The sequence below is a fragment of the Piliocolobus tephrosceles genome, chromosome 13 (genome assembly GCF_002776525.5).
Source record: "Piliocolobus tephrosceles isolate RC106 chromosome 13, ASM277652v3, whole genome shotgun sequence".
NCBI lineage: Eukaryota > Metazoa > Chordata > Mammalia > Primates > Cercopithecidae > Piliocolobus > Piliocolobus tephrosceles.
The window spans coordinates 84,610,528-84,631,868 of record NC_045446.1 but is presented as its reverse complement, the minus strand read 5'-3'; the positions used below and the strand labels follow the sequence as shown (position 1 = coordinate 84,631,868).

Here is a 21,341-nt window from a genome sequence, read left to right as displayed (position 1 = left end):
ATTGATGAAACCACCCTTCCTCATCACTTCCATCTGGCTGCATATTATTTTCTTTTTTTTGCACATTATTTTCATGACCATGTTGCTACTTTAACAATGAATCCCAAACCTACAATGTGTCAGAAACACTCATGGAGCTTGTTAAAAACATCACTTCCAAGTCCCCACATCAGACCTGCAACACTGGCTTCACCACAAGCATAGACCAGAAATTATGTTTTTGGACCATCTTTCACAGACAATTTGAATGCAGTCAGGTTTGGGAAGTTTGCACTTCTCTGCCAACATAAGCTCTTATACAACAAACATATACATTCCTGAAAAGTTGTGGTAAACTGAAATTTTGTAAATCAATCACATTTTAAGTACAAAATGTGTTGGATTTAATAAATCCAAAAAATAATGGATAAGTAAAGACATTAAACTCTTTCTAAAACTAAACAATCTGCAGTAACTCCTTTAGTAATGTGAAGAATACTTCCTACAATTTGTTACTTTTCAATAAATTCAGATTTAAAGTCAGTAGTTTCAGTGTCCTAGCTTTTATACGTGCAAACCTGAATGACTGGATATGAGAATACGGCTATTTCAGTCACATCTAAAATACTGTTAAACAGAAACAAGGTGATTACATTAATAACAAAAAAAATACACTCATTTCAACAACATGATGAGATACAGCTGTGAAAATGCCCAGCATACCATACATAAATGCTTGATAAATCTGAAATTCAAAAATCCTCTGCTAAGAATGGCGGGGTAATTCTCATGAAGTTGTTATGAGGATTTAAGTGAGTTAATGTGAACCAACTACACACTAGTTGGTTATAGTGGCCAACTGCAGCCAAAAAGTCCCAGTAATACAAGCAGCTATCTAGTTACAGGGAAGGAAGACACAGAAAGTAACATTACTGAGCCTGACATGCTACAAGCATTATCTCAGGTAACCTCATGTTCCTGAGAATTAGGTTTCTTTTTCTCCTTTGTGCTATACAAAAACAGGAATGACAGGCCCTGGGTCACAGGGCTCATAGTTATAAGGCTAAGAGGCAAACTCAATTTTGACTGCTCCAAAGCATTCACAAAACAACAACAACAACAACAAAAACAGATACATGTGACAGTAGGAGTTACAAAGGATCATGAGTCATTGACAGCAAAAGGCAGAATTATTCACTCATTCATTTGTCCATTCAGTCATTCATTCCACAAAGATATATGACATTCAGCATCTGCCATGGGCAAGACAGTGCTAGATATAAGACCCAAATCTGAAAGTCTATCAAGAGAGACAAACACATAAAGCAGAAAATTGTCAAACAGTGCAGAAATAACAGGTTCAAGGAAGTGTGGAGTGGTGAGCTGGGATATCAGTGCCCACGTTCATCTCAAAGCACACACACAGGATCTAGAACTGTGCTTGGGGCTACACCTACCTCTTTCTCCTCTCTGATCTTCCTTGTTTTGGCTCATGATACCCCTTAAAAAATGTGTCTAAAGCAACAGAGCTTCTCCCTAGATCTAGAAGGTTGTGCACACATAAATAACCCCTAATTTATCATCAGCCATGATGCCGAGAGGGAGACTAAGAGGGAAACATGCTGCAAAATAAAATTTTCTAGGGACAAATCAACTACAGGCAAATGGACGTAACCAAACACTGCTGGGAATTTTCTATGTGGAGGGCATTGTTCTGTTTTGAACAATTTGTATTAACTCACTCAATCCCTGTAACAACTATATGAAGATTATCCCCATTGCTCAGATGAGGACACTAAAGCACTGAGAGTAACTTGACTAGTGTCATATCATCAGTAAAGAACAAAACTACGATTCAAGCCCAGCTAGCCTGGCTCCAGAGTCTATGGCTTTTGCCACTGTAGCAACAGTGCTCAAACTTTTTGGTTTTAGGATCCTTTCACACTCTAAAAATTACTGAGGACCCAATGAGTTACTGTTAACGTGAACTAAATCAATATTTAATGCATTTGAAACTAAAGCTTAGAAAGTACATGTTAATTTACGTAAAAAAAAAAAAGCAATAATAAACCCATGATAGGTTACATAAAATAGTTTTATGAAATGAAGTTTTAAAACAAAGTGAAAATGGTTTTTTATAATTTTGCAAATTTCTTTAATATCTGGCTTAATATAAGACAGCTGGAATCTCATATCTGCTTCTGTTTTCAATCTGTTGTTATATAATTTTTGATTGAAGTAAATGAAGAATATCTGTCCTCATACAAATATGTAGTTGCCAAAAGAAAGAGTATTTTAATAGCCTCTTCAGATAATTTTGACTATTCTGTGAAACCACACCAAAACTCAACAACTGGCATTTTCTTAAAGGCAATTGCAACATAAAATATGAAACCCTGACAGTAGTCTTTTCATGGATACTCCTCCGTACTGTATTACATTAAAATCTATTGGCCTATCTTTCACTTTGAAGAGAGTTGTTATTTTTTACATATGCATATAACATCATATGTGGTCATCTGGAAAACAATGGTTCAATGAATTATAGAGATCTTCCATACATCGAAACATTTCAAGTGTATAATATCAACAAAATCCCATTTGTTAATATATCATGGATCTCAATCATCAGAAAAGTCTTTTACATATTGGGAAGTTGTCCAGTTCACCGTGGCAGATACAAGTTTCCCAAAATTCCAAAATCCAAGTTTCACTTGAAAGCTTGGGTTTTATCAAATTCAGCAAATAGTAGTTTTTCTTGAAGTGACAAGTTCCCTTTATTTATTCTGGAGAAAATATCTACCTAACGCCCAAGTCAGAATAACCACAGTTTGTCAGTTGTTCTTTCAAGTAAATATGCATTCCATGAGAAAAGCATCTAGTTTCATATTTATATCCCAATTCCATCACACAAGGGTTTTTTTTTTTCAGTTCACAGCGGAAGTACTTTATGTATCTTCCCATTTCATCACACAGGATGTTAAAAAGACATACTCAAGATTTGAGATTTAATATAATCTTCTGTACTGCCTCAACTAGAACGTTCCTAAGTGGAAATGGGCTTTTTTGTTATTCTGAGTGTGTGACTAATTGACTGACTGCTACCACTGTCTTGATTCATGGTTGAGAGCATGTCTTAGTATTATTATGAAGATTTTTTTTTCTTTTTTTATTTTTTGAGACGGAGTCTCGCTATGTCACCAGGCTGGAATGCAGTGGCGTGATATCAGCTCACTGCAACCTCCACCTCCCAAGTTCAAGAGACTCTCCTGCCTCAGCCTCCTGAGTAGCTGGGACTACAAACATGCACCACCACACCCAGCCAATTTTTGTATTTTTAGTAGAGATGGGGTTTCACACGTTGGCCAGGATGGTCTCGATCTCCTGACCTCGTGATCCACCTTAGCCTCTCCAAGTGCTGGGAATTCAGGCGTGAACCACCGTGCCCGGCCTATTATGAAGATAGTTTTTAGGTCTCAGAGACCTCCTACCTCAAGGTTCCATGGAACACACTTTGAGAAACACTGTTCTAAATGACACATCCTCTCCCATGGGGAAAGTCCAAAAGATGTAAAAGTTACAGAAGACTTTTAAGATGAAAATGCTGACAATCAATTATAACTGAGACTGAGTTATCTCCTTGCCCAGACAAAGGAAGATGGCCATGGCCCATGGAAGTCAGTGAAACCTGAAGACACACAGAGGCCCTTTGATATAAAGCACTGCTTGAACTCTATTAGTCAAGCGAATGGACCTCTGTTGATTAAAGAAAATACATCCGGAGAGAGCTAGATGCCCACCCAGAAAACACCTGCACAAGAATGTACCTTCGGGTCCTTGAGGAATTCTTAAAAAGGGGAATATAAGTCAACAATGATTATTTCACTAGGGAAAAAAAAGGTTCCATGAGATTAGTTTTAGGTGAGGAGAAAAGAAATTGCAATAACTTGCCCAGCAGGAAGTCAGGTGATCCTGGACAAAGGGAAGGATGTTAAGACATGATGACTGAAGGGGAAAGAGAATGATGTTGTCAAGCCAAAAGACCACACCATTAGAAAGATTTAAAGAACAAAAAAAGATAGAGGAGAAAATATCCACTAAGCAGGAAGAAAGGACATGCCATACTTTGTTTTTGTTTGGCAAATCTGCTTTTTAAACAATGTAAGAATCCTGGCTGTGCTGTTGATGAGCTATGTGAACACGAGCAAATGCTTTAATTTCCTGGTACCCATTGCCTTATTAGTAAGTGAGAATAATAATACGGCCCACTATATAGGGCTGTTATGCAGATTAATTGAAGCAACAGAAAGGGCTATTAACAGTGTTACAAGTACATAGGAATTTTTCAGTAAATTTTAGTTTCTGTTCATGAAGACGGGAAAATATAACAGGAATCACCCCCGTAAAGTTCACTTTCAAGAGATGATCACATCAGTGAGCTTTTTTTTTTTTTTTTTGAGACGGAGTCTCACTCTGTGGCCCGGGCTGGAGTGCAGTGGCCGGATCTCAGCTCACTGTAAGCTCCGCCTCCCGGGTTCCCGCCATTCTCCTGCCTCAACCTCCCAAGTAGCTGGGACTGCAGGCGCCCGCACCTCGTCCGGCTAGTTTTTTGTATTTTTTAGTAGAGACGGGGTTTCACAGTGTTAGCCAGGATGGTCTCGATCTCCTGACCTCATGATCCGCCCGTCTCGGCCTCCCAAAGTGCTGGGATTACAGGCTTGAGCCACCGCGCCCGGCCAGTGAGCTCTTTAAAATAGAACAGCAACAAGATGCTCAGGCAGATAAGAGATGAAAGCTTTTAGAGTTCTGTTTTGGTCAGACTATTCAGCTAACAAACTACGCTAAAATTACATTTTCAACTTTCCAAGAATTGGGGATGAGCGAAGATCTAAAATATACCATTACTCAGAAAACAAGCTTAAAATGTCCAGTTCCATCAAAGAACAAAATAAAAGGCTACATGGTATAGTCAAAAGGTTCTTCAACGTCTCCTTACCTGGCCCTCTTGGCATGCAAGTCAAGGGCTAAGTGGCCCTGGAGAAGGTATCAGAAACCAGACTAGCCTGAATACCCCTCAGCTGCCTAAGAGGCTCCATCTTCAGAGACAGTGACAATAGGGGAGTTACTGAGGGAGGGGGTGACGGATTTGTCCTCTGTACTGAGCGTTACAGATAAGAGGAAAAGAATTTTCCTCTCCCTAGCACCTTTGTTCCATAACTTTCCTTTCATTTCATCTCTGATGTAATAGGACAGAGATCAAAACACGAACTTCAAATCTCTTCTTTGCAGTGATCTGTTCCTTTCACTGACAACATAGGAAAAAATAACTCTTTACTACCAAATATGCAGAAAAGTCTATTCCTTCAGGATCATAACATACATGGCAATTTAAAGCCTATTTTCATTTTCAAAACAGTGAGTCTTTCAATGGACTAGCCAATTAAATGATAAAATTTTTAAAAAAGGTCAACCCCACTTCAAGGTATATAATGTGTAACATTTTCTCTAGTATCCTATGCAACAGGAAACTAGATAATTTTTTCAAGTCAAGGATCTCAAAATAGATTTACAATAACTATTTGAAAAAAAAGTCTAAATCAATGTGATCAGCCATCATAATATAACATTTCTGGAGATTCTATCCCTATTCTGTGGATGCTGATCAAGTTCTACCTGGCAAGTGCCCAGGGGTCTTACAGTACAATATCTTAAAGGGAAAAAAAATCATGAAAATAGGGCTTTCAAGTGTATTACCCATTACCTCTTGTTTATAGAGCATATAAATGCATTTTATACTAATTCTATCACCATTTTGTACCTTCAGTTACTGTCTATTTTGGAATCATAATCTTGACTATGGAGAGCAAAGCATCTTCTTGGAAGAAAACTATCATGCGTTCTTGTATTATCTATATGTCCCTCCCCACTCCTGATTCAAACAACACATCATATTACCGATGTTCATGATGATTATCTGAACCATCAAGAAAATGTTACATAAGGCAGGAGGTGAGGTAGTGGGGAGGGGATCAATCTTACAGAAAAACCACCACCAAAAGTATTTGCCTTCAACTACACAGAAATTCACATCTTTAGAATAACACAGTTTCCAGGCAATCCAAATAGTCAAAGACTTACTGTGGGCTACATTTTTAATACTTTACCTAATGATAACATGATAATGATGATGACTGTAGCAGTTTAATACAGGTCTGTAAATTCTTTGACACACCTGTAGAAAGGTGGATCCACATCCTTGAATTTAGGCAGGCTTATAAGTCCACTTGGCCAAGAGAAAATAGAGGAGTAACTCTATGTGTCTTCCAAAATTAAATCATAAAAGGCAATGCAGTTTCCATCCAATTTCCTGGACTACTCACACCTGGAGCCCTATGCCACCATAAAAGATTCTAACTAGCCCGATCCTGTAAGGAAGCTAAGCCATGTGGAAAGGCAACTTGTTGACACTCTAGTCTGCAGACGTAGTCTTCAAGTCATCCCAGTCCAGGTGCCAGACATGTGAATCCAGTCACAAACCACCCATGCGCTCCCAGCCTTCTTGCCCCAGAAATCCCAGGAATGATGGAGCAGAGACAGGGCATCCTACAGTGCCTTGCCTGAAGTCCAGACCCACAGAATCTATAAGCATAATAAAATGTTGCAATAGTAACTGCAACAACCATGATAACTAACACTTAACTCTTCTAATTTGTCAAATATTGTTCTTATACCTAGCATGTAATTCTCCTAACCATTTTTTGAGGCAGGTGTAATTAAGAGCCCTATATATCACATGAGGAAAGTCTACTTGACAGAGAGGTTAAGTAATTTAGCCAAGATTATAAAGCTAATGAGTGGCACAGGTCAGGTGTGAATATGGGTTTCCAGCTCTGGAGTCTTAACCATTAAGCTCCACAGGTAATTACTGAAATAAAAAAAAAAAAAAAGATATCCAAAGAGCACATCACAATTTGCCCATTAGGGTCCTCTTCCCACCATCACGCAGGACATTACATCATACTTTCTCAATTTAAACAGAGTTCTAGTAAGATACCCCTAGACTTCTATTAATTCTTTGGTTGCCTCTTTGCCCACCATATCCTCCTAATCTGTATTTAGCCACCCTCCCCAGCAGAGAACTCTTCTAAGCTTCTAGAAGTCATGATATCTGCGATTTAAGCTCATTTTAAAGTGAAAATAAAATAAATGCTTGAAAGACAGTTATGAATCCTTTCTTCTCTTCCTAGAGCAGAATGAACCCAGTTCATTTGTTTTTTGTTTTCTAACATCTTAATACACTACATTCCTTTTATAGAATATGAATTCCATAGGGAGCAAAGGATACATACCCCACACCTAGCCCAGTTCCTGGCACATGACAGACCCTCAAATATCAGATGGATGAACTATATATCCTTTTATTGTAATCCCATCAAATTCTCCACCTCAGTATGGGCTTGTACAATCCAAAATTATTCACTCAACAGATATTTAAAGAGGAGTGAGTGATTCTGTATCCAAATTTCTGCCTAATTTATATCCTGTCCAAAATAAGAAATGTCATGCTCCCTAATGTCTCTTCTATAAGAGCAATTGAAAATATTCAAAGTAAATTTAATTAGCATAATTGTGACTACTGCCTAAATAAATTACTAAATTTAATACAAGAAATTCAGTATTTTATTTTATGAACAATTATACATAACCCATTTTTTCTGTTCCTAACCTAATAAAGTGATTTTAGTCACTTAATAAATGTCACTAAAATATAAATATTTGTCTTTATTTCAATTTTTTTCTCCAAACTCCTGGAATTTATTTTGGAGAAATTTGAAAGTAAGAAATGTTAGAATTTGGGGAAATGTAATACCTCAACTCAGGGCTAAGCTAATATGTATCTCAAAGTAGACTTTTCAGACTCTATTCTTAAGTTTTTTGATGAATATCATACAGGATCAACTCTAAAAGTCAGCTAAGGTAAATTTATTCACCATTTTTATGCCACTTACCACTCATTTTTGATCTGCCAGGCCAGTCAATACCACAGGAAGATAAGTCTGACAGGATTATGTCCTTTAACAAACCTACTAGTTCAAACAAACCTGACACTGCCATTATCTTCAAGGTTTGTATAAATGGTTTTGTGACACTTTTAAAATTACTTTCCCAGGTGTCTTAATTGAAGCTTACTGTGATTTCAGAAGGCATTTTCTTTGACTCTTTTAGATAAAAGGACCATTAGACCATTTCTCTTTTCAAGAAGCTAGATTGGTTTTACATGTGTTTTTCTGCAATGAATTTAATGCTACGCATTGAGTGCTGCATCCACTAATTTCCATAAAAAGCACATTTCCTAATCTCTTTGTCTGCCCTTCTTCTATCTTCCAGCCTTTCCCACATCACCAGGATGAGCAATCAACCTATAACTGCAGTAATATTTAGGAACCATTCCCTCAGGAAACAGGGCCTTACCAGAGGATTTCATATTCTCTACTTTTCCCAAGACCCCCAGATAGAGGAGGCTTGCTCAGAAAACACTTGGTTCTCAGAGCCCTCCAGAACACAGCCCGTGTCAGAAAGGAAAAGGCCTGCCTCACACCTGCTTTCAGGGGTCACATTCCTGGGTCATACCACCCAGAGCAGCGCTCACAGCTAAGCAGCAGCAGCTGACCATGAGATGCCTCCTTCCTCCCTGGCACGTGGCCACAGGGTGTGTGCAGAGCCCTACCTCACAAAGAGAAAGCAAAGCGAGCTTGGAAGACAAGATACCTATCATCCCTGTCTTGCTGGGCCTATTCTGAGAAGGGTGGAGGAAAGGTGGGAGGAAGGAGGGAAAGAAGGAAGGGCAGACTAGGTCAGAAGAGGTGCAAGAAAACAGAAGTGGGAAGACCTGTTATGTGAGTGGCTATCACAGTAGTCCAGGAAACAGGTAATTAGCCCTTAAACTGGTTTAGCTGTAGGGACATGCAAAGGAAGGGAAGTAGGCAAGAAGTATTTTGGAGGTCAACTGCAAGGACCTAAAGACTGACTGGGTATAGGGTGGGCAAGGAAATGAACCTTATTACAGTTTACAGAACACTTTCAAAGGAAACAATAGTTAGGATGATGCAGTGTGGAATGGTATCTGAGCATGTCCAAACACTGGAGAGATGAACAAGGGCCAGCTTCCTGCCTCTCGTTGACAAAGGTTGGTTCAACAGTGGAACAGATCCAGAGTGGAGAAGTTCAGGCTGACCTCTGATGGTCCTCTTCAGGAGGACCTTTCTGTGCTAATTCCACCCAAGCATTTCTATTTGCTTCTCTCAAGGACCAGATCCCTGGAAGAATCCTATGAATGGAACATCCCTAGAAACAGCAGACATTTCTTGATAATGGCCTGGTAAGCTTTGCCACCAACATAACTCAGTTGCCATGCTGACCCAGCTTTCAAATGGAATGAGCCTCCAAAAACAGCAGTGGTTAAAATGAGGTCCAAGTGAATAGAGCATTCCCAATCAGTTCACACAAGCCCTCCAAGGGAGATGTGGTATATTTCATTCAAAAATGTGTCCCTGTCTTATCATCTGAAGCCCTGTGGTGTTGCCATCAGACAACAGAGCTAATCTCACTGTAGAACAACATTCCTCAATAGAAATTGCTGCAATGATGGAAATGGCTATTAAGAACTTGAACTGTGGCTAGTGTGACTGAGGGCCTGAATTTTTCATTTTGTTTAATTTTCATTAAGTTAAACAGCCACAAGTGACTAGTGGTTACTATGGACAGCGTAGGTCTAGAACTTTAAAAAAATAGATGTGGGCCAGATCACATCTGTCCTAAACCGCCAGGAAAAAAAAAAAATGTCATGGAGTTATATTTCTCTACCCTGAGGAAGCTGAATCTCTAATATTTCAACATCTGCTCAAGCAATTTTCCAGCACTGGACTCTCCTTGTTATTACTACAACTACTTCAATGTGCCTCCAAAACATTTCCATTTGGAAGGCCCTCCGAGACCCTAGCTTAACCATCCATCCACTGCATGAACCTTCTTCATGACATCCCTGAGTATGTCTGTGGTCCCTTCATATGTCTATGCAACCATTACCAAGTCCCCCAAGCAGCAGTGAAACTTACGGTCAAGAGAGGCGGAGCACCCTAAATCCAGAGACACTGCTCCAAAAAGATACTGAGGATGCAGAAAATAATTTTAAGAAAATCATTTTATACGAAATTTCACCTCTTATGAAGCTCTTTCACATGCACTATGTCATTTAAGCCACACAATAACCTTAGAAGACAAATATTTAGTAAAAACACTTATTTTACAGAGCCTAAGTGATTTACCAAGGCAATATGGTAGCCACATACCCAGTCGGGGCATGTCTTCCAAGGAGCAAGAGACATATGATAGAAGAAAAAGTCATGGTCAGGAAAGTGAGGCACAAAAGAACAGTGATTAGAGGAAGAAATATAGCTATATCAACTAATAACCTTAGAAATTGATCTATTTCAAACTCAATTGCTTGTAGATGAACAAACTCCATTCCAAAGGGTAAGCATCTCAGTTCAGGCTATGTTTTAAAATGGTCATTCTTAACATGTGTTTCCAGGACCAGCAGCATCAGCATTGCTTGGAAATGTGTTAGAAATGCAAAGTCTTAGGCCCTACCCTCAATCAACCAAGGAAACAGAAACTCTAAGTGTGCCGCCCAGCAATCCGTGTTTCAATAAGCCCTCTGGGGTATTCTGATGCTCAATCACATTTGAGAACAACTGTCCTGGAATTGTACATCTAAGACCCAATTAATTTCCTCTGAGAAGTAAACAACTTGGTCATCAAGAAGGAAACAGAGCTGCCAGTTATGAAATTTGAGATGCAGCCTGGTGACATCAGCCCTGACTTACTGCACCTACAGTACCAAGCACCATAAACTCTGAGCTAGCCTTGTGAACGCAGTGCCAGCTCCTCCCACCTCCTGTGCTCAGGGGCACAGAGGAAATCATTCTCTCATCGCAAATCATACTTTTATAGATGCAAAGAAAGGTTTATTATACAGATAGTAACAGACTGTGAATAGAGCATCCTATCTTCTATCTCATTCACTAAGTAGTATTTGGTACATGACACAGTGCTCCCAACTGTGAAAAGGAACACTTCCATGAGTAAGAACCGGGGTTCCAGGTTCTCAAAGAAGGTTCTCAAAGAAGATACATGTGAATTTACATATCATTAAAGTGATTTGCCTTGCCTCTCTGCTGTTTTAATAATAATAATGGTAGCAGGCATTTATTGAATGCTTTCAACGTGCCTAGCATTGTGTGCATTGCTTCACTTTGCCCTCATGCAGCTCCATGAGAGAAGAACTATTATTTTCCCCATTTTACTCATGAGGCTTCAGCATGTACAATTCCGAGGTCACACAGCAAGGAGGCGGCAGGGCCAGGATACAAGCAGAGCTACCTGTTCTTAATCCAAAATACTACCTCTCCTTTTTCATTTTAACATATACATAACTCTTAATCTATTCAACTTCATTCATACTGTTTATGTTACTGAGTTTTAAGTACTGTGTTTCACCTTCTTTTAAGCTATCATGCCATGTACTGTTCAAAAAGGTCCTCAACCACTCAGTTTATGCCAACTCAATCAGCATGTGCTCAAGAATCAGAGTAACACACTCTAAAGAATTCATGGCAATAAAGATCCAAAACTGGATCAAAAGCAAACCAATTTTATTCCCACCATGCTTGAGCAGCATGCTCAGGGAAGCCCTCCCTGACCACCTGGACCAAAGCGAGCCCTCTCTCCTCTCTGTTCAGAGCTCCCACGGTACATCACATGTGTCCCTATCATAGTAGTAACACATGGTAATGTCCACATGCCACACCGCTAATCTGTGAGCACTTCAGAGTGGGAACAACACCTGATAGTCCATCTGTGCACATTCAAGACCTAATAGATGGTTTATAAGATCAACAGCAAGACATATAAACTCTCAAGAGGGATAAAAGTGAACTATAACTTAAAAATAAAATGTAAAACTATAAAACTTTTAGAAGAAAACACAGCAGAAAATGTTTGAGACATGGGTCTAGGCAAAATGTTCTTAGATGTGACACCAAATGCACCATCCTTAAAGAAAAAAGGAATCTATAAACTGTACTTTATCAAAATTAAAAACTTTGATCTGCAAAAGACCTTGGTAAGGACATAAAAAGACATGCTACATACTTGGGAAAATATATGTGCAATCCACACATCTGACTAAGGACTTGTATCTGGAATATATAAAGAACTCTTAAAGCCCTACAGTAAAATAAATAATCCAGTTAGGGAATGGGCAAAAGGCATGAATAGTTATTTCACCAAAGAGGACATATGGATAGCAAATAAGCACATAAAAAAGACAGACATTCAACATAATCAGCCATTAGGGTAATGCAAATTAAAACCATGATAAGATTAGAACACCTATTAGACAACTAAAATAAAAAAATAGTGATAATATCAAATACTAGTGAGGATGCAGATAAACTGGATCTCTCATAAACTGCTCATAGGAATGTAAAATGGCGTAGACACTCTGGAAAAGTTTGGCAATTTCTTAAAAAACTAAACACACACTTACCATACAATCCAGCCATCACAATCATGGGCATTTACGCCAGAGAAATGAAAACTTATGTTCACACAAACACCTATATATAAATGTTCATAAAAACTTCATGTGTAATAGTCATGAAGTGGAAAAAACCCATAGGTGAATGGTTAAACCAACCATAGTACATCCATATCATGGAATACTACTCAGCAGTGAAAACAAACAAACTATTGATAGATGCAAAAATTTGAATGGATCTCCAGGGCATTATGCTGAGTGAAAAGTCAATCTCAAAAGCTCACATACTACATGCTTGTATTTATGTAACATTCTCAAAATGATAAAATTATAGATATGGTGAACAGGAGTAGTGGTTGCTAAGCATTTAGCAACAGGGTGAGGGTGGGGAGAAGAGGGCCCATGCAACTATAGAGGTGTAGCATAAGGAAGATCATTGGGGTAATAGAATGGTCTGTATCTTGATTGTGGTGGCGGTTACATGAATCTACACATGAAAAAATGCACAGAAGTACACACATAGAAATACAAATTTTACATGTGCATGTGAAACTGGTGAAATCTGAATATGCTCTGTGGACTGTACCAATGTCAATTTCCTGGTTCTGCTATTGTACTATGGTTATGCAAGATGTTACCAATAGGGGAAACTGGGTGAAGGGTACACAGGACCTCTCTACTATTTTTGCAACTTCCTATGAAGCTATGATCATTTCAAAAAGAAAACTTAAAAAAAAGTAAATAGCAGACATTTTACTTAAAAACAAAATGACAAAATAGAGGTATAGAGCTGCAATACTGGCCAGTGAGGTCTCAAACACAGGTTTAAACACATACCTTAGGATGACAGTTTTTGAAAACTTAAATCTAATTCTCTAGTATCTTAACAGCAATACATTTCCAACATCTCACAGCTACTCTCCTACTCCCTCCTAAAAGATGGGGGGAAATGCCTGATGTGTGAGCCCCTTTAGGAATCCAGGAGTCCTGTGCTGAGTGTCCAAAATGAATATACCCTAAGGTTTCACCAGGCCTGGCCATGAGGGCAGAGCCAAGGGCCTCACAAGTTAAAGGAGAACTCAGCTTGGTGCCAATACATAAAGCAAGAGTAGGAGCGGCTTCCTTCCAGCAAAAGTAAGGGACTGCCCTACCCACAATGGCCAAGATTTACATTGTACCTCTCCTCCAAGACAAAACAAAGCCAAGCCAACAAAATTAACTTTAAAAAAATCACTAGGCAAACAAAAAAAACAAAACAAAACATAAAACCACAACAACCTCAGACTATTTCCAACAAACCTTGTAATCAAATATCTCCCTTTACTTGACCTCCACGCTACCCCTTGCTTTTCGAGGATTTTATTACCTACTAAATTCTGAGTCATAAGAATCTGCCAAGATTAATGAAAAATAGGAGAAAAATTATTCAAAACACTGCAGAATTTTCTGACCTGAGCTTCCTTATGCATTTAAAATGCAGATAGCCACACAACCCCACCATCAAAAAAAAAAGAAAAGAAAAAAGGTTACTTTGGAGTATATATCAGAAATATTAGCAGGTCTTACAAAGTTACTTTTTAATTTATTGGCCTGAAAAATCAAACTTTTACCATTTTCACTAGCAATTCCCATTTCATGTCATTAATTATTTTTTCAGAAGTCTTACATTATATAGTGTTTTATCATTTTCAAAGCATTTTCACAAATTACTATGAGTAAATGTAGCCCTGATACCTAGAGGCTGTACTTTTCGACAGAACTCTGATCAGCCAGTCGGCTCCTTTCAATTAGTTCAGCCATCTTTTCCCTAGACCCTGGGTCCACACTTTTCCACAGGGTTAGACATCAGAAAAGCTGAGTTCTACCCACAACAGCCTCTAGACTAACTGGCCCAGGGCAAGACACTCTCAAGTCTAATCAGCAGAGTGCCTTCCCATAAAATCACTCACATTTCTGCATTCATGTGCTTTTCTTAACGACAGCACTTTAAAATCTCATTTAAACTGAAAATCGTCCATTAGCCTCCGTGAAAAGATGTATTTTTAAATGCTTTGATCTCCATATGCCCTTTGGAACATTAGTATTCTACATCCTCCATCATCTGCAAAGAACCTGAAAGACCAAGACTTCGTGCATTTTAAAAAGAAGGGGGAGGGAAAGGGAAGTTACAGGTACAGCACCTTCTCTCCTGTTCACCTACAGGTTTACAAAGGTTTCCTTATTTATCTTGAAAAATGCATCACAGAAAAACAAAAGTGCACTCCAAGACCTAAACATTCTCATTCTCCCCCCCCCAACCCCCACCACCATCATAAGGAAAAGTAGAGCCTGCATAAAGCCTTCTACTCTATGTCCTACTCTTTTCATTCTGGTCCAGTCGGTGTTTTCCTTCATTCTAGTCAAATCAGTGCTTTTCCACCCTTTACTAACAGTTCAAAGTATATTAAACTACTGTTCCCACATTATTCTCATAAAGAGCCTTCAAAGTAATACACTATAAGGCTCAGAGCACCTTACTAGGAAGTAAATGTCAGTTGCTCTAGATTCTTTAAAACCTTGCAATCTAGAGAGCTCCTTAATCGTTAACCTGGGTCTGACTTCCACAGCAGCCGGGGCCCACGAGTGGTAGGCAGCCAGGGGAAATCTCAGCCAGTTTGGCAGTGACCCATTAGGCCAGTTTTGGAAGCAGGGAGCCAAGATTGTTTAATATTTCAAGCCCTGACTTTTTGCTTCCCGAAAAGGAAGGAAATTTTCTGGAACTGTAGCTATTAATATCCCTCTATTCTGGTTTAATTCGTTTATGGTGAGCAGGTTAGCACGTTACTGTTTTGGTTAGCCATTACTGTTTTGGTTAGCCGAAAGCAACTTCGAGGTATCACAACTGGCTCTCCAGACTACGTACCCCACCATCACCAAGGCCTTCTATAAGCAGTACAAAAACTAAATTCTCACAACATGCCTCAGGAGAAGAAAATGGGCAACCAAGGCCTCACAGAGACAGGGAGCTGAGGGAACACGGGGACAAAATGTTGGGTCCAAATCGCATCGGTTCAGAAGGCCGCACGCTCAGGGCCCACCTCTGAAACCCCAGTCCAGGTGATCTACACGCTAGCCCGGCCGAAAGGTGTTTGCCACTCAGAGGCAGGAAACCAACACCGAAGCCAAAAAGGCAAAAATCTTCGGAAAAAAATGGAAAGGGAAAGTCTTCCTAGTCATCAGTGAAGATAGGAAGAGCAGGGTGCGCGAGGCGCGTGAGCTTTGAGCAGAGACTCGGGATTCTCGGCCTGGGGCTCTGAAGGGGGAAACTTGGACACGTCGCCGCGAACGCAGTCCAGGTGGGGGAGGCCCTAGAGGTGCGCGCCAGGGCTCGTCCGCTCTGTCGCCGCGTCCTCCAGCCCGGCCGCCTATGGGGCACCCTCGGCCCCTGTACCGGCACTGGGCCCGAGCTCCGCTCGGCTGTCATCGGCCGACAGCCGACGTGCCACTCTCCCTCCTGCCACAATGTCACATTCCAAGAAAAAACGGTTCCATTTGGAAAGTTTAAATGTTTTCCCCCTGAAAGCAGATTATTGTAAAGGCAGCCTTAACAGGCAAGCGGGAGCTGGATGTAACTCGCCAGTTTGTCAAAGAAACTTGTCTGGGGAGAGAACAAAGGAGCAGCAGCTAACGCGACCCGAACGTCTGGGGCTGGGATGCGACCCTTTCGTCGCCCCCACCCGCCAGAGCCGGGTCTGGCCGGCGGGCAGAACGGGTCCAGTCCCGAGAACCGGAGCCCGTCGGGCGGGCCGGTGCGCGCGCCTTTGTCTCGCGCCGGGGGAAGCGGCACCGGACACCCCTTCCGTCCCCTCCCTCACCGCGAGACCCGCGCACGGGCGCGCCTCGGCGTATCGGGCCATATGGCTGCGCCCCTCCGGAAAGGCCAGCCCTGCGTCGGGCGCGCCGCACCCCGGGGCCCAAACCCCGGGGCCACGACTTCAGTCTACGTGGGTCGCGGGGCGGCAAGGCGCTGAGGCCCTGTCCGCAGGCAACTGGACCTGGAGCGGGTCAAGGAAACCCGCTTAAAAACAACAATCTGGGATCTCAGCCCCGGGCCCCCAGGAGCTGCCCCATTCCCTGAGCAGCAGGGGCCAGGGGAGCCCGGGGCGACTGGGTTCTTCGCGTGGGAAACTCGGAGGCGCCCTCCCGGCACCTCGAGTGGGGGCTGGTTACCTTTCACCGCAGGCTCACAAGTTCCCCGGCGCAACTTTGCCTTCCACATGAGGCAATCATGGCTAGTTCACTCCCTCGGCTGGGGAAGGCGGCCGCTGGGCAGTGCGCTGGACACGGCCTGGGGCAGCGCCGGGAAGAGGCGCGGGACAATCAACCCCATTCACACAGGGCTTCACCTCCAGCCCCAAACGCTACAACCGCTGCTGGGTCCTAGAGCTTCTCGCGCGCTCCCGCGGCCGTCCCCGCTCCTCGCTCCCCGCGCACGGGCCGGGGAGGGTCGCCTGGGCTCTTCACTATAACCCTACACTCCACCCCCGCCGTGGCGCCCGGCCGCTGGGCCCTAGAGCCCGTCTGCAGACACCCGCCGCCCCTCCCCGGGCCGCGAGACTGCCAGACCGAAATTGCCCGGAGCTCAAGCTGACGTGTCTCCCTGAGACTTAGGAGGGCGACAGCCTCCCTTGCTTTGTTCCCTGCCGGGTTTTGATTAATTTCAGAGTCACCAGTTCTCCCTCCACTTTGTCTTCCTTCCCACCAGCCCAATGTAGGCCAAAATTCTGTTTCCGGATCTGCCAAAAAGTCTAAATCTGCTTAGGCTGGTTTTTTCTTCTTTCTTCTTCTTCTTAAGTGGAATTTCCAGGTGGAAAGTGGCCACACTTTTCTCAGCATTCCCCAGGCCCCAGTGCTTCCATCTCGCACTTGAGATTGGGCGATAAGCTGCTACTATGTGCTCCGCTGACAAACAGAAGGGCCAAAACAGACCTGACGGCCTTGGATATTAAATGTGTTCGCAGAACCGTACATCCTCTGGCCACAAATCCCCAGGCTGTTATCTGCCTGAGCAGAGGTAAAGAAAGTAAGCAACTCTGGGAAAATGTTGCCCCACCTCATAAAATCAGGCTGTGCTAAGAGCTACTCATTCACCTCATTATATTGGTTTATACTCGCTGCTCTCTGGATCCCTGTTCTGGGGTGCCCGAGCGTGCCCCATAGCACTTCTGCCTAGCTATTTCTGGGCAGCTCTACTGCTTGGAGAAGAGAACGCCAGGTAACTGTGCAGTTGCTGCCCAGGATGTCAGTGGGAGAGTCAGCGCACACCAAGCCTCTCTTATCTGGTGCTCCCTGCCTCTGTTATCTGTTCACTAGGCCGGGCCTTCAGGGACTCCTCCCTGGATTGTGGCAGTTCCCTAACCAGACTGTCAGCAGTTTTACGTCTCATCAGTTCGGGTGGGTTGTGTGTCCTGATTCTGATTCCCCTGATGGGCCCTCCTACTGAGTAAACTGCTCTCAAGATAAAGCCCAAATGTAATCACTTAACAATTATTTATGAAATAACTACTCCATTTAAAGTCATCTACCCTGGTACACACAAAAGAAATTAACACACAAAAGAAACTTAGAGCAGCTCACCATCCCTTCAAGGATCTGTTGTCTAAGAAGACAAGCTATGTGAACAGAAAACAGGCAAGCAACAAAGCATGAGATCCAAGTACTGCAGATGCCTGGGAAAGGCGGAGAGAGGCACTAACTTTACACAGAAGGAAGAGCCTGGGAGGGTGGTGGTGTTCAGACACAGCAGGAAGAGGAAAAGGCAGCACTGGGCAAGCAGAGGCAACAGCCAAGAGGGAGATGACAAGGTCTGAGTGCTTGGGAAGAAGTCATAGAGGAAAGAATTTTTACCAGAAAGGAGGAGGAAACAAGGGAAGGCAGAATAACAACATCACAAGAATGTAGGCCTGGAAAGAATCGAAGGAAGTGTCAACCAAACCTTTCACTTGCTGGATGAAGAAGCTCAGGCATAGCTGTTGAATGACTTGTCCAATGTTACAGAACAAGTTTAGTAGCAAAGCCAGGGACAGAAACAACTTCTCCCTCAATGTGCCTTGTACTGCACATTGTGAACCCTGAATTGCAGATTCGGTGCTGAAGTGGTTATCTTATGGACAGTGAAGGGACCACTGATTCACCTAGCATTTGCGTGAATTCCATACAAATTGGGGAAGAAGTGATGGATAGAAAAAGAAGAAAAGAAACTAATCTTTACTAATTGCCCACTCCTAGATACCATCCTATATTCTAGGAAGCAGCAGAATTTCCAAGTTACAACCATCAAGTTTAGAACAAAACAGGTTTGAGCTGAGTCGGAGCTCCACCACTCAGTAGCTGTGTGACGTTGAGCAAGCTGTCTAACTTCTCTAAACCTCAGTATCCTTTTTGGCAAGATGAAGAAAATAGCATCTCACAGAGTGGTTGTGAAGACTGAATAAAGTAACAAATGTAAAATACTCAGCACAATGCCTGTGGTATTCAACATGCATTTGCTATTATTATTTCAAGAGACTATCTGGGATAGTTGCAGGAAGCAATGATAGGTGAGGTTGATAGAGGTGATAAAAAGGAAATGAGAGACACCATATCTTTGAAGATACCAAATGTCATAAAGAAAAATATCAAATCTTTGAAGCAAGATTTTATTATTCTCATTGACTCATTGTTTATCCTAGGGAAAAGGACAAAGTAATCAAGTTAACCTAGACTTCCTGTCATTGGAGCCCAGTGATAGGAAGAATAGATCTTGCAGTGTTAGAAGAATGGATCATTAGACCAATGACAGATGAAGCACAGTTGAGAAGAGGAAACGGTTTGAGAAAGATGCTGAGTGACTTACTTACTATCATCTGGGCAAGAGGAAACAAGGAACAAGGGACTGGGTGAGAAGTTGAGGACAGAAGTGCAGAGAAAAAGAGAGATGAAACGTTGAAAATCGGTTCATTTCGAGAATGTTCACAACTGGAAAATAGGGAAAGAAGGAGGGAGAAGAGGAAGAATCTGGAGAAGTAGGAGAGTTGGGAAAACTTAAAGGCATGGAAGTCAGAGGAAGTTTCAAGAAGTGGGTCCCTCTATCAAATGCTACAGATTCTTAGACCCACAATGAAGTGCTAGGCACAGCTTGTGGGTTCAAAAATCTTCTGATTCAATCAGGTGGACCTAGCCTAGACTCCTCAAATTAATACCCAGTAGTCAGATACATGGAAGCACAGGCAGAAAGCACTGCTGGAGGCCAATGTTTCCCTCCTGTGTCTTAATTTCCTCATCTGCGAATAAGCTCTACATCAAATGCAGAAAACAAATCATCTTTTCAGGCCTTAACTTAGTTCCTGAATCTATTGTTCAGGAACTAAGGCCTGCAAAAAAGACTTTGAATCTGACTAACAAGAAATAACATCTTTCAGTACACTTGGCTGGAGATTCCGATGTCTGGTTTGTGTCAAATGAAAATAAAGTATGTTTACCATAAAAAATGAACACACCTTCACTAACAGGAAGGTAACGAACCAGTCCACATCTGTGCTTTCTTTGGATCTATGCACTCATCCTAAAGGTCAGCATCCTTTCTAAAGTGACCCAAGTTGTCATTCACTCACTCCTAGGAAAGTTAAGAAGATGATGGGCCAATTTTAGTGCTCTTTGGGGCAGCCCAGAGAGCAGTCTTTCACTCAAAACAGGACGAGTACTAGGATGTTCCAGTGATACCAAACTATTCCCAACAAGCATAGAGGTGGGAAGAATATTGAGGTAACAGAGGCATCCTGATAGAGGAGAATGAGCAGGGCCTTTACAGTAAGACCTGTTTCTAGTCCATGTTCTATCTATTTCCAGACACGAACAGCCTCAGCTTCCTCCTCTGTAAAATAATAACACTTGCTTCATAAACTTATTGCAAGGGTTAAATGAGATACTACAGGTCAAGTGCTGGGCACATCTAGGAATTCAGTAAAAGTTAGAAACCCTCCTCTTCTCCAATAATTTGAAATACCAAGGAATTTAAATACTCTGTTAAAATGCAAATTTCTTTCCCCTCTCACTCTTCTCAGCACCCCTTCTTGACAAACATTTAAAGTCCTTACCAGCTAATACTTTGACTGAATGGGCCCTAAGAATGGGCGTGGGCTTGCAAAGACAGAGAAGCCAAACAGCAAAAGGAGAGTGAATGAACATGACCACATAACGGACAGCTACTACACACAGCCTCACCTGGGACAGGTCACTACAATTGGTAGTTCTCCATTAATGACTGTTGAATGAACAAACCAATGATTGAATGCACCCAGGCTGCTTTGATCAAAATGCTTGTTTTGCTCCTAGAACAAGTAAGGATAATTTTTAAGTTCAAGTTCAAGCACTTTCCGAAGTGTAACTTATGAACCAAAGCATGTAAAAATTTAAATTCCTCATGTTCCACCTCCAAATTTCTGAATCTCTAAAGGTGCAGTCCTGGAATCCACTCGAAATGACTCCTAGCACATTGAGGTTTCCAGCTGGCTCACTGGGGTTAGTCACAGCGCTCCTGCAATTCTCTTTCAGAAGTATTTACTACATCAGAGTGTAGTATGCTAAAGATAAAAGATGATGGTGAACATACTAGAGATTAGACACAAAGCATTATGGGAGCATAGAGGAATTATGCACAGGGGAAAAAGGGCAGGTTCCAAGAAATCCAGGTACTGAGAGAAGGAGGAAATTTCTAGCAAAGGCATGGACACAAGGAAGGAAA

The 21,341-nt window shown here is 41.8% G+C and overlaps 1 protein-coding gene across 2 annotated transcripts in view; it reads right to left on the bottom strand.

Annotated features, from left to right (window-relative positions):
* The window catches only part of AMOTL1 (angiomotin like 1), a 116,978-nt gene extending 99,947 nt beyond the window's left edge, over positions 1-17,031 (bottom strand). Inside the window, exon 1 of one of the 2 annotated variants that reach the window (XM_023225653.1) lies at positions 16,790-17,031. In XM_023225653.1, coding sequence (XP_023081421.1) covers positions 16,790-16,838 — 49 coding nt within the window. In that variant the 5' untranslated portion in view covers positions 16,839-17,031. The remainder of the gene's footprint in view (positions 1-16,789) is intronic. The other variant, XM_023225652.2, reaches the window with a different exon arrangement.
* Between the last annotated feature and the right edge of the window lie 4,310 nt (positions 17,032-21,341).